The sequence below is a fragment of the Plecotus auritus genome, assembly GCF_963455305.1.
Source record: "Plecotus auritus genome assembly, chromosome: 8".
Taxonomy (NCBI): Eukaryota; Metazoa; Chordata; class Mammalia; order Chiroptera; family Vespertilionidae; genus Plecotus; species Plecotus auritus.
In genome coordinates, this window is record NC_137782.1 from 87,067,387 (window position 1) to 87,080,024 (window position 12,638).

Below are 12,638 nucleotides of genomic sequence, written 5' to 3' on the forward strand. Positions count from 1 at the left end.
CTAGTCACGCCCTGAGACCCCGCCCCACACAATCTATGAACCCACCCAAGCTCCAAACAGCGGCTTTAGCATATGAATGGCGTGCCCTATCGCAGCTTAACCTAGCAAACTTGCAGCCCGGGTCAGACAGCTCCAAAACCTCCAAACCCCAAGCAAAGAGGAGAAAACTGTAGTTCTCGCTGTAGCTCCTGCTGGGTGGCCTCAGACAGTAGCTGACCTGCACCCCATTGGAGATCCAGAAGCCAGTGTACCTAGTGGTCAGTGTGAGACACCAGATTTCAACTCCTCACATCCATAAGTGACACATTCAAGAGGCAGACTCAGTGAGCACCAAAGCCCCACTGAAACAAGTCCTGCACCATAAGCGTGTCTCCAGCACAGCAGTTCTTCCATTATAGACACAGCGGATCCTCACAGCCCATTGGCCTGGAGGTCAATTCCTCCCAGTGTACCAACAGAAATCAAGGCTTAACTACACACAGACTTTGCACTCAGCCCACAAAGGGGTGTACCAAAGGCGTCCACCTCAGGTGATTGGGGAGGCTGAGCTACTGGCCCCTATAGGTCACCTACCACACAAAGCCACTCCATCAACACAAGGAAGCAGCAAAATGTGGAGACAAAGAAACATGTCACGAATGAGAGAAATGGAGGAAAGCAAACTAATGGACGACATAGAGTTCAGAACCACATTTATAAGGTTACTCAAGAATCTTCTAAAAACTGCCGAGAAACTTGATGAGACCTCCGAGGAGCTTAGTGAGACCTTCAAGGACCTTAATGAGAATGCCAAAAAAATGGAAAAGGACCAGTCAGAAATTAAGCATACACTGTCTGAAATAAAGAATATACAGAAACTCAACTGTAGATCAACGTACCCCAAGAATCAAACCAAAGATCTGAAATATGAGGAAACAAAAAACACCCAACCAGAAAAACAAAAAGAAAAAATTCAAAAATATGAAGATAGTGTAAGGAGCCTCTGGGACAACTTTAAGCGTACCAACATCCGAATTTTTGGGGTGCCAGAAGAAGAGAAAGAGCAAAATATTGAAAACCTATTAGAAGAAATAATGACAGAAAACTTTCCCTACCTGGTGAAAGAAATAGACTTACAAGTTCAGGAAGCACACAGAACCCCGTACAAGAGGAATCCAAAGAGGACCACACCAAGACACATCATAATTAAAATTCCAAGGGCAAAAGACAAAGAGAGAATCTTGAAAGCAGCAAGAGCAAAACAGTTAGTTACCTACAAGGGAGCACCCATACGACTGTCAGCTGATTTCTCGGCAGAAACTATGCAGGCCAGAAGGGAGTGGCAAGAAATATTCAAAGTGATGAACAGCAAGAACCTACAACCAAGATTACTCTACCCAGCAAAGCTATCATTCAGAGTTGAAGGTCAGATAAAGAGCTTCACAGATAAGAAAAAGCTAAAGGAGTTCATCACCACCAAACCAGGATTACATGAAATGCTGAAGGGTGTTCTTTAAGAAGAGGAAGAAGAAAAAGGTAAAGATAAAAATTATGAACAACAAAATGACATCAAATACATACCTACCAACAAGTGAATCTAAAAATCAAGTGAATAAAAAATCTGAAGAACAGAATGGACTGGTGAATATAATAGAATCAGGGACATAGAAAGGGAGTGGACTGACAATTCTCAGGGGGAAGGGGGTGTGAGGGGTGCGGGAAGAAACTGGACAAAAAGCTTACACCTATGGATGAAGACAGTGGCGGGGAGGGGGGGTAAGGGCATGGGATGGGGTGGGGAATCAGGTGGAGGGGAGCTATGGGGGAAAAAAAGAGGAACACCTGTAATAATCTGAACAATAAAGATTTATTAAAAAAAATAAACCTCTAAGTTCTGGGGTGGTTAATTAAGCAGCAATACATATCAGAGACAGACCTGAACAGTGAAGGGAGACTGACCTGCATCCTTCTGCCCCCACCCAGAGTACAGTGCCCTGCAGCCCAGACCGATGGAGAGAGGGGTGCCCAACCTCCGCTGGACAGCTCTCTGCATTCTGATGGGCCTCCCTCTCCCTGCTAAGAGGAGAATAAGCTCTTTGTGCCCAGGTTGTGGCATCTGCCAAGAGCCCCACAGCCCACAGGGCCCTTACAAAAGGACAGCAAGGGAAGTTTTTCTGGGAACTGGGTCACCAGTTATTTGGAGGCTTCAAACCTGGACTAACAGAGAGAAACCAGTTAAAGGAAGCTGGAAACTATAGGAGGCTGCTGGGCCTTGTCATGGGGATTGCTCAGGGACATGTCCTGGTCAGGAGTGGCTGCCTGCCCCTACTTGACCCTTACATCGATAGAGTCTCTCTCTCTCTCTCTCCCTCTTCTTTGTGTCTCTCTTCTTTATTCTTTCTTGGTAGTTAAAACATTGGTAAATCAAATATATAGATCCTCTATCTTTCTACCCTTCCTTCCTTCTTCTTTTACTTATAAAAATACTAGAGGCCCAGTGCATGAATTCATGCATGGGTGGGTTCCCTCAGCCTGGCAGCCATCAGGGCCGATTGGGGCGGCGGCTTGGGGGAGGGACCGTGGGAGGTTGGCTGGCCAGGGGAAGGGACCGAGGGAGATTGGCCAGCTGCGAGAGGTTGGCTATGACAGCGCACTGACCACCAGGGAGCAGCTCCTGCATTGAGCGTCTGCCCCCGGTGGTCAGTGCGCGCCATAGTGGCCGGTCGACCAGTTGTTCGGTCATTTGGTGGCTTAGGCTTTTATATATATAGATTATTGGCTTTGCATTTATAATAGTGATATCTTTTCTTTCTTTTTATTTATTTTATTTTTATTTATTATTTTTTTTAAAATATATTTTGCTGAAACCGGTTTGGCTCAATGGATAGAGCGTCGGCCTGCGGACTGAAGGGTCCCGGGTTCGATTCCAGTCGGGGGCATGTACCTTGGTTGCGGGCACCTCCCCAGTAGAGGGGGTGTGCAGGAGGCAGCTGATCGATGTTTCTCTCTCATCGATGTTTCTAACTTTCTATAGCAGCCTCCTATAGTTTCCAGCTTCCTTTAAATATATTTTTTAATATATTTTATTGATTTTTTACAGAGAGGAAGGGAGAGGGATAGAAAGTTAGAAACATCAATGAGAGAGAAACATCGATCAACTGCCTCTTGCACACCCCCTACTACTGGGGATGTGCCCGCAACCAAGGTACATGCCCTTGACCGGAATCGAACCTGGGACCCTTCAGTCTGCAGGCTGACGCTCTATCCACTGAGCCAAACTGGGTAGGGCTCTTTTCTTTCTTTTTAAAAATATACTTCATTTTTTAGAACAGTTTTAGATTCACAGTAAAATTGAGGAGAAAGTATTGAGCTCCCATATATCCCCTGTCCACCAGAATAGAACATTTCTTACAATCAATGAACCTACATGAACACATTCTGACTCAAAGTCCATAGTTTTCATTTAAGTTCACTCTAATGTTGTACATTCAGTAGGTTTGGACAATGAATAATGACATATATGCACCATTATATTATCAAATAGCATAGTTTCTCTGCCCTAAAAATCTGTGCTCCACCTATCCATCCCTTCTTCCCCCTTAAGCCCTGGAAACCATTGATCTTTTTACTGTCTCCATGACTTTGCCTTTTCCAGAATGCTTTATAGCTGGAATTGTACAGTGTGTAGCCTTCGCAGATTAGATTCTTTCACTTCATAACATGCATTTAAGATTCTTCCATGTGTTTTCATGGCTTGATAGCTCATTCCTCTTTAGTGCTGAATTATATTCCATTGTCTGGATGCACTACATTTAATCCACTCACTTAGGTGCATCTTGGTTGCTTTCAAGTTTGGGCAATTATGAACAAAGCTGCTATAAACATTATGCGCAGGGTTTTATATAGACACTAGGGGCCCAATGCATAAAAATTTGTGCAAGAGTAGGCCTTCCTTTCCCCGGCTGCTGGCACCTGCTTCCCTCTGGCACCCGGGACACACACTTCCCTCCTCCGGCCACCAGAAGGCACCTGGGACCTGGGCTGGCTTCCCTCCAGCCCTGGCTTTGTCAGAAAGGACATCTGGAATGACATCTGGAAGATGTCCAGTCTAATTAGCATATTACCCTTTTATTATTATTATTTATTTTTAAAAAATAAATCTTTATTCAGATTATTACAATTGTTTCTCCTTTTTCCCCCCATAACTCCCCTCCACCCAGTTCCCACCCCACCTTCTGCCCTTACCTCCCCCCCACTGTCCTCATCCATAGGTGTATGATTTTTGTCCAGTCTCTTCATGAACCCCCCATACCCCTTTCCCCCTGAGAATTATCAGTCCACTCCCTTTCTATGCCCCTGATTCTATTATATTCACCAGATTATTCTGTTCCTCAGGTTTTTAATTCACTTGATTTTTAGGTTCACTTGTTGATAGATATGTATTTGTTGTTCATAATTTTTATCTTTACTTTTTTCTTCTTCCTCTTCTTTAAGAATACCTTTCAGCATTTCATATAATACTGGTTTGGTGGTGATGAACTCCTTTAGCTTTTTCTTATCTGTGAAGCTCTTTATCTGCCCTTCAATTCTGAATGATAGCTTTGCTGGGTAGAGTAATCTTGGTTGTAGGTTCTTGCTATTCATCACATTGAAAATTTCTTGCCACTCCCTTCTGGCCTGCATAGTTTCTGTTGAGAAATCAGCTGATAGTCGTATGGGTACTCCCTTGTAGGTAACTAACTGTTTTGCTCTTGCTACTTTTAATATTCTCTCTTTGTCTTTTGCTCTTGGCATTTTAATTATGATGTGTCTTGGTGTGGTCCTCTTTGGATTCCTTTTGTTTGGGGTTCTGTGAGCTTCCTGGACTTGTAAGTCTATTTCTTTCACCAGGTGGGGGAAGTTTTCGGTCATTATTTCTTCAAATAGGTTTTCAGTATCTTGCTCTCTCTCTTCTTCTGGCACCCCCATAATTCTGATGTTGGTACACTTGAAGTTGTCCCAGAGTCTTCTTATACCATCTTCAACTTTTTGGATTTTTTTTTTGCTTTTTGCTTTTTCAGTTGAGTGTTTTTTGCTTCTTTGTATTTCAATTCTTTGACTTGATTTTTGTGTTCCTCTTGTCTGTTTTTGGGTCTCTGTATAATATTTTTTATTTCAGTCAGTGTATGTTTAATTTCTAGTTGGTCCTTTTTCATATCTTCGAGGGTCTCGTTATATTTATCGGCCTTTTCTAGGATATTCTTGAAAAGCCTTATAACCGTGGTTTTGAATTCTATATCCAGTCGTTTGTTTTCCTCCATTTCTTTCGTTTGTGATCTGATTCTTTGACGCCGCATTTTCACTGCTTCCCTGAGTTGGTAGGGTAGATTTGTGTGCTAGGTTTCCAATATGGCCCAGTGGGTCTGCCTCCCCAGTTAACCTGAGGTGGACACTCTTGGTGCCCCCCTTTGTGGACTGTGTGTACAGCCTTGTTGTAATTAAGTCTTGATTGTTGTTGGTATCACTGGGAAGAATTGACCTCCAGGCCAGTTGGCTGTAAGGATCAGCTGTGTCTATGCTGGGAGAAGTTCGGTGCTGGAGACAGCCTTATAGGATTAGACTTGCCAAATTGCAATAGCCTCTGTGCTCAGCTTGGATGGGGTGGAGTCTCAGTCTTGGCTTCCTGTCAGCTTTGCCCTTGTGCGCACATGCGCGCCTTCAGACCTCTGCCTTCCCCTGCTCCCGAGTCTCTGCCCGAGAGTCCAGACTCCCCCCACAAGAGCGTGGGTCCCCAGGGGCTCGCCTGGAACCGGGGTTCAGTGCAGTCAGAACTGGGGCCCTGTGCAGTCAGGAGCCTCCGACTCCCTTCCACTAGGGAAAGCCTGTGGCTACCTCTGCAGCTTTTGTGCGCACTGGCACGCGTGAGCCTTCAGTCCTCCGCCTTCCCCGGCTCCCGAGTCTCCGCCCGAGAGTCCAGATTCCCCCAACAAGAGCGTGGGTCCCCAGGGGCTCGCCTGGAACTGGAGTCCAGTGCAGTCAGAACTGGGGCCCAGTGCAGTCAGGAGCTTCTGACTCCCTTCCACTAGGGAAAGCCTGTGGCAACCTCCGCAGCCTTTGTGCGCACTGGCACGCACGCACCTTCAGACTTCTGCCTTCCCCAGCTCCCGAGTCTCCGGCCGAGAGTCCAGACTCCCCCAGTAAGAGCGTGGGTCCCCAGGGGCTCGCCCGGAACTGGGGTTCAGTGCAGTCAGAACTGGGGTTCAGTGCGGTCGGGGGCTTCCTTCCCCCTTCCGCCAGAGAAAGTCAGCCAGGCTCTCAGCTGCCCTTCCTCTCTGCGCACACAAAGACCCTTTGCCGTACCTCCAATTCTCTGTGAGCTCTTCTCTTTCCTTCTAGTTGTAGAATTTTCACTCAGCCAGCCTTCCTGTGGTTCTGGATGGTGTCCGTTCTGTCTTTTAGTTGTAGTTTTGAAATTGTTGTGCGAGGCAGCAGTTTAGGTGCTTACCTATGCCGCCATCTTGGTTTCTCCGGCCCCTTTTATTATTATAGATAAGTTTTCAACTCATGTGGATAAATACCAAGAAGCACTATTACTGGATTGTAATATAAGAGTGTATTTAGTTTTGTGGGAAATTGCCAAACTGTCTTCCAAAGTGGCTGCACTACTTTGTATTCCCACCAACAATGTATGAGTTCCTGTTGCTCCACCTCCTCGCCAGCATTGGTTGTTGTCAGTGTTCTAGATTTTGGCAGTTCTAATACACGTGCAGCGGTATCTATTTTACTTTGCATTTCCCTGATGATGTATGATGTGGAGCATCTCTTTTTATGCTTATTTGCCATTTGTGTATCTTCTTTGGTGAGGTGTCTGTTTAGGCCTTTGGCCCATTGTTTAATTGGAGTGCTTGTTTTCCTGTTGTTTTTTAAGAGTTCTTTGTATAATTTGGATAACAGTCCATTATCACATGTGTCTTTTGCTTTCTCCCAGTATGAGGCTTGTCTTCTCATTCTCTTAGTGATTCAGGTTTGTTACAGATAAATCCTTTTGAATTAAAAAAAAATTGGTTCATTTGAGGAGAAATATTCAGAAAAGGACAGTTAAGGTGGTAGGAATACAGCAAAAAACAAAGGTATATGAAACTCAGCTCTGGCTAATACTTATGCCACAACCAGAGCCTGGTACACAGCTTGGCTCCCAGGCTCCTTACCTGGCAATTATTATGGCTATTATTGTTATTTTAACCAGAGGCTTCGTGCACGAAATTCAAGCATGGGGGTTAGGGGGTCTTCTCAGCCCCGCCTGCACCCTCTCACAATCCGGGACACCTCGGGGGATGTCTGACTGCCGATTTAGGCCCAATCCCTGGGATTCCTGAGGGATCGGGTTTAAACCGGCAGTCAGACATCCCTTTTGCAATCTGGGACCACTGGCTCCTAACCACTTGCCTGCCTGCCTGATTGCCCCTAACCACCTCTGCCTCGGCCCCCGCAGTGGCTTCATCGGGAAGGATGTCTGGAAGGTTGTTTGGCTGTCCGGTCTAATTAGCATATTACGCTTTTATTATTATAGACTAGAGGCTCGAGGCACGAAATTTTTGCAGGAATAAGCCTTCCTTCCCCTGGCTGCCGGCACCAGCTTCCCTCTGGCACCCCAGACCTGGGCTTCCCTCACAGCCCCAAGCTTCATGCAGAAGGTCATCTGGAAGGATATCTGGTCGAATTAGCATATCGTGCTTTTATTAATATAGATAATATTGGTATCTATTATTGGTGTAATTGCTATAATAATTAAGGTATAGTGACTACTACTGTTGTTGTAACAATAGATTGTTGTTTTATATTATTATATATTGCTTTGATGAACCTCTGTGTCACCTCAGTTTCCCTGGAACCTGGGGGAACCCTGCAAAGTTGTTACGATGATTCTCACCATTATCTTGATATTTCACCTCCACTAGCTGTGCAAAGTTTGGGTGGGAGGAATGGAGGTGGATATCAGTTCCGTGACAGGTAGGGGAGGGGTCGGGCGGGGAGCCTCCGCCCCAATACGGGGCGGGACTCTAGGGTTGGTCCCCCTTGGCGTTCGCCCCCCCTCCCCCAGTCCGAGCTCAGCGATGGTCCCTCGCGAAGCAGGTCGGATCCTGCCCCTGGCACTCGTCCTGGCCGCAGTGGCCGTGGTGTCCTGGGCGAGAGGGCCGCCTGACGCACTCCGGCCGGGGCAGGGCTGCTCCGAGCTGGGCCGCTGCTGCCCCGGCCGTGACCCGACCTGCATAGCCCGCGGGCCCCCGCGCTGCTTCTGCGACCAGGGGTGCGGCGCGGCGCGGGACTGCTGCGCGGACTACTCGCGGGCCTGCCCAGGTGCGGCGGGAGCGCTCGGCGCGTTGGAGAGCGGGGTTTGGGGGTGCGGCGGAGGACGTAAGGTTGCCGTTCACGGAGGGTTCTGGGCTTGGAGGTGCGCGTGGAGAAAGTTGCGCGAGGCGTGGACCAGGGCGCGTGAGTGTCGGGGGCGGAATGGAGAGGGATGCTTGGAGAGTTGAGGGGTGTTCCAGAGAAAGGGGGTGCAAGGACTATGCGCCGGACTTGGAGGGGGCTCGAGGGTGGGTGGGCTTATGGAAGAGGCGCGCTGGCCGGGGCACCGGTGCGAGACGACACTGAACGGAAATAGGCGAGTTGGGGGCATGGAAGGGTGCGAGGTGGGAGAGGGCGCTGAGGTTGGGGTAGGGTGCCAGATTTAGCAAATAAAAATACAAGAGGACCAGTTAAACTTGAACTTCGGATAAACAACCAGTAAGTTTTTTTTAGTCCTATATATTGCACAGGCCACACTTCTTTTAAAAGCCATTGATTATATTTTTCTGAAATTCAGATCCAACTGGGCGGGCGTACAGTGTTTTATCCGGCAACCCTAACGGGGCGGGGAAGAGACGTGGAGCATGGAAGGGTGCAAGGGAGAATTGAGTGCACGAGCTGCATTGCAGACTTGCGGGGGGGGGGGGTGGTGGTGGTGGTGGTGGTGGTGGTGGTGTCACAGGGCAAATGGCAAATGGAGAGGGTGTTGAGAAGGCAGAGGGCTGGGTGAACCCGGAGGGGCGGAAGAACTGGGGGTGGGTGGGGGGAGGAGCAGGCTAAAACTTGGTTAGGCCAGCAGAGGTGGAGGTAACGCCTCCCTGTGGTCGTGGTGCTGGGAGTGGCCAAGGGACCAGGGTCTAAGCATTTCCTATAAAGACCCCACCTGAGTAGTACCCACCAGGCTCTGAAATCAGGGGCTGATTTGTTGAGTTACTAGTGGGGAGGATTCTGTCTTTTTTAAATCCCAGGAGTAAGTTTTTCACACCCACTGAAGACAAAAATCTACATTCTGTAAAGTGGATATGACCCAATTTTGTCAGGCGATATAGCAATTGGACCCTTCTTCAGGAATTTACATTGAAAAGAATTTACATTTAAAATTTAAGAATTTACAATTTTATAAAAATCCTCACCTAGGATATTTTCCCCCTCAATGTTTTCCAGAGAGAGTGGAAGTGAGGGAGGCAGGGGAGAGAGAGAGAAACATCAACGTGTCACATCAACTGGTTGCCCCCTCCCCCTCCCTGCACCCCTATCGCGCTGGAAAATCTGCAACTGAGGTACATGTCCTTGACCCAGAATTGAGCCCCTGACCCTTCGGTCAGTGGGCTGGTGCTCTATCCACTGATCCAAACCAGCCAGGGCAAGAATTTACAATTTTTAAAAACTCAAAATTGAAGGCACCCAACATTTATTGATCATTTACCATGTGTGTGCCCAAGAGCTAAGCTGGGTGTCTCATCAAACCTGATTACTTTCTCACAGCACTCTGGGGTCTCTGCATATAGTCCCTATTCAGCAGATGAGAAAAGCTGGGCTTGGAGAGGAGAAAGCTTTGGCCAGCCAAGGTGTTCCAGCAGGTTTTGAACCTGGTCTGATCTTGGTCTGAGTGGCTAATGGTGGAAAGTCAGGCAACAGTGAAAGGAAAAAGTAATTTGTGGTGTTGTATCTCCCCAAATCATAGTGGTGGTGTATCTCCCCAAATCATAGACTCCCCCAGAATAAACTTGCAGAAGGACTGTCTTGGGAACACTTTTGTACTTGTCTGCTTTCTGTACAGAGTGCATGCAGCCATGGGGTCATTCCGAGTGTGGGGCTGCCCCCATAAGAGCTCCCCTGCCTTAGCCCAGGGGTGGGGGGCCCAGGAAGGAGACAAGGCAGAGGGATCAGTGATACTTTCCCACGGTCTGACCCTCGTCCACAGTATCACATGATGATATCAGTTCCCCAGCATTTTCCATTTTATAAAGAGCTTGGGCTGGTGGGCCCACAAGCCTCAAAGCTTTGAGTCTCTTTTTGTTTTGCTCCTTTGGGAAGGTGTCAAAAAGGCAGCAGACGTAGGATCTGCCTGCTTGTCTGGGCTGGATGGAGCCAAGGTCTTATAAATAGATCAGGGACAAGTTCCGTTTCCTACCTCCCAGAGGAGCAGGGCAGGAGGGGACATGGTTACTAGTTAGGAGGCAAGGGATAGAGGGAAGTATGTTTTTTTCATGAGTGATTTCAGGGGATAATGTTGACTGACTTCAGTAATTGATCGTGGTAGAAAGAGATATTAAGGATGACTTAAAAAAACACACCCTAACATTTACTGAGTACTTACCAAGTGCTGGCTTCTTTAAACCTCACAAGAACCCTATGGAATAGTGTTTTCATGTCCATTTTACAGATGAGGAACTGAGGCACACAGAGGTAGGGACCTGCACAGCTATCAAGCAGCAGATCTGGGATTTGAACCCCAGCGGTCTGGCTCCAGACCACAATACTATATGGTTGCTCAGGAGGGGGAGGGAGACTTGAGCCTACAGGTGGAAGAGGAGCACCCAACATGCCCAATTTCAGTTCAGTCACACCACTGGCCATCTGCTGTGTGCCCAGCTCAGCTAGAAGCCATGGGGCTGGGAAGATAGGCTCTGAGCCCCCTCAAGCTTATATTTTGGGAAGACGGAGTGAAAGAATTGTAATCAGAGCAAGATAGCAAGATGAGGCTTGGAAAGAATCAGTGAGGATGGGATGGAGGCAAGGAGAGGGTGGAGCTGGAGTGACTAGTAAGGCCTTAAAGGATGGACATCATTGCTTCATATTTTTCAAGTTTGTTACCAAATGTTTTTGTATATTTTACATCCTTTAATTCTCACTTGAACCCTGTAAGGATCAATGTCCTCATTTACACACTTATGTATTCATTGCCCTAGTCGTTACTCTAGGGTTTGACATAACTCAAATTGACTTAAGCTAACAAGGGAATTGATTAGTTCAGGTAACTAAGAAACAGTTCATGGATCTGGTTTCAGGCATGGCTGGATCCAGGGACTCTAAGGATATCATCAGGGCTCTATCTCTCTCCACCTTTCAGCTCTGCTTGTGACAGCTTCATTCTCAGGCATGCTGTCACCAAATGGTAGCAAAGGTAATACCCAGTAGCTCTGAACTGGTGTCCCTAGTGGAATGAGAGCTTTCTTTCCCCATTTGTTCCAACCAAAATCCTAGGGATGGTTTTCATAGGCTCAGTTTGGGTTACATGCTCATCCTTGATTCAATCAATTCCTGAGCAGAGGAGAAGGAATATGTCAATTGGCCATGTTTGTCTCACAAACCCCATCAAAGGAATGAGGGGTGAGGTTCCTCTATTCAAACCATGTGGACAGAGAGTGGGGAGGATTGGTTCTTCAAAAGAAAACTGAGGCATTGTTACCAGAAGGTGGCAGTAAGGAGGCCGGGAGGGTAGAAATGACAGCTGCCTCCCACTGAGCTGTGAGAGACTGTGCATTTAAAGGAACTTGAAGTAAAAGGGTGCTGGGACATTAAATAGAAGGAGGAGGGAGTGAATGACTGAGGGTGTGTTGCAGGAACAACTTAAATTTTAGCCACTAGACTTGGGGGTCTTTATGATCCACTATCAAAAAAAGAGCTTTTGTGAGCCAGGTCAATAGGCTACAGGAATCACTCAAGGATTTCAGGTGACAGGTTAAAGCTGCATTCCAGGAAAATCCTTTTGGTAGACAGTGAGGAGGATGGACAGTCAGGGGACTGGGCAGTGAGGTTCAGAGAAGAAGGTGGGGTTTGGATTGTCCAGAAAGGCATTTCCTGATGTTATGAGTGGGGGCAGAGGGACGCAAGGGGACTGTGGGAAATTCATTCTGGCTCCAGCAGGCTCAGCTGGCACGATGTTATCTGGGTCTCTAGGGTGGAATGAGCAGCCTTTAAACCTCCCTCCTCCTCTGCCCCCTCTTTTTTAGCTACACTGATAAGCTAGAATTTCTCCTTTACTCAGAAAAAGGTGGGATGGTCTTTGCTTTGAGAAACACCGCCATCTGGTGGTATTCTTTACAATGCCAACCTGTGGTCATATTTCCTTTGTTGTTGCTGAGGCAAGCGTTGCTCATTCAGTATTCTTTTACTCATTATTTACTGGGTCCCTATGTGCCAGTTACTGTGCTTGGTGCTGGGATTCAGCAAGGAACAAGGACCGTGCTTCCATGGAGCCAACACGAGTGGCGGAGACTGACAAGCTATGAATAATCACACGAATGTACTGAGTCGCAACCCTAGGCCTAGGTGAGGTGTGATGACAGTTCCCTGGGGATATCACATGAGCATGCTGCTTGGTGACT

General features: G+C 47.4%; 1 protein-coding gene across 4 annotated transcripts in view; it reads left to right on the plus strand.

Moving 5' to 3' along the window:
• Window positions 1-8,026: 8,026 nt before the first annotated feature.
• Window positions 8,027-12,638, plus strand: part of LOC308256073 (somatomedin-B and thrombospondin type-1 domain-containing protein-like) — a 31,615-nt gene continuing 27,003 nt past the window's right edge. For 3 of the 4 annotated variants that reach the window (XM_080684063.1, XM_080684062.1, XM_080684061.1), the window contains exon 1: window positions 8,056-8,316. In XM_080684063.1, coding sequence (XP_080540189.1) covers window positions 8,073-8,316 — 244 coding nt within the window. In that variant the 5' untranslated portion in view covers window positions 8,056-8,072. Of the gene's footprint in view, window positions 8,317-12,638 lie in introns of all 4 variants that reach the window. The other variant, XM_080684060.1, reaches the window with a different exon arrangement.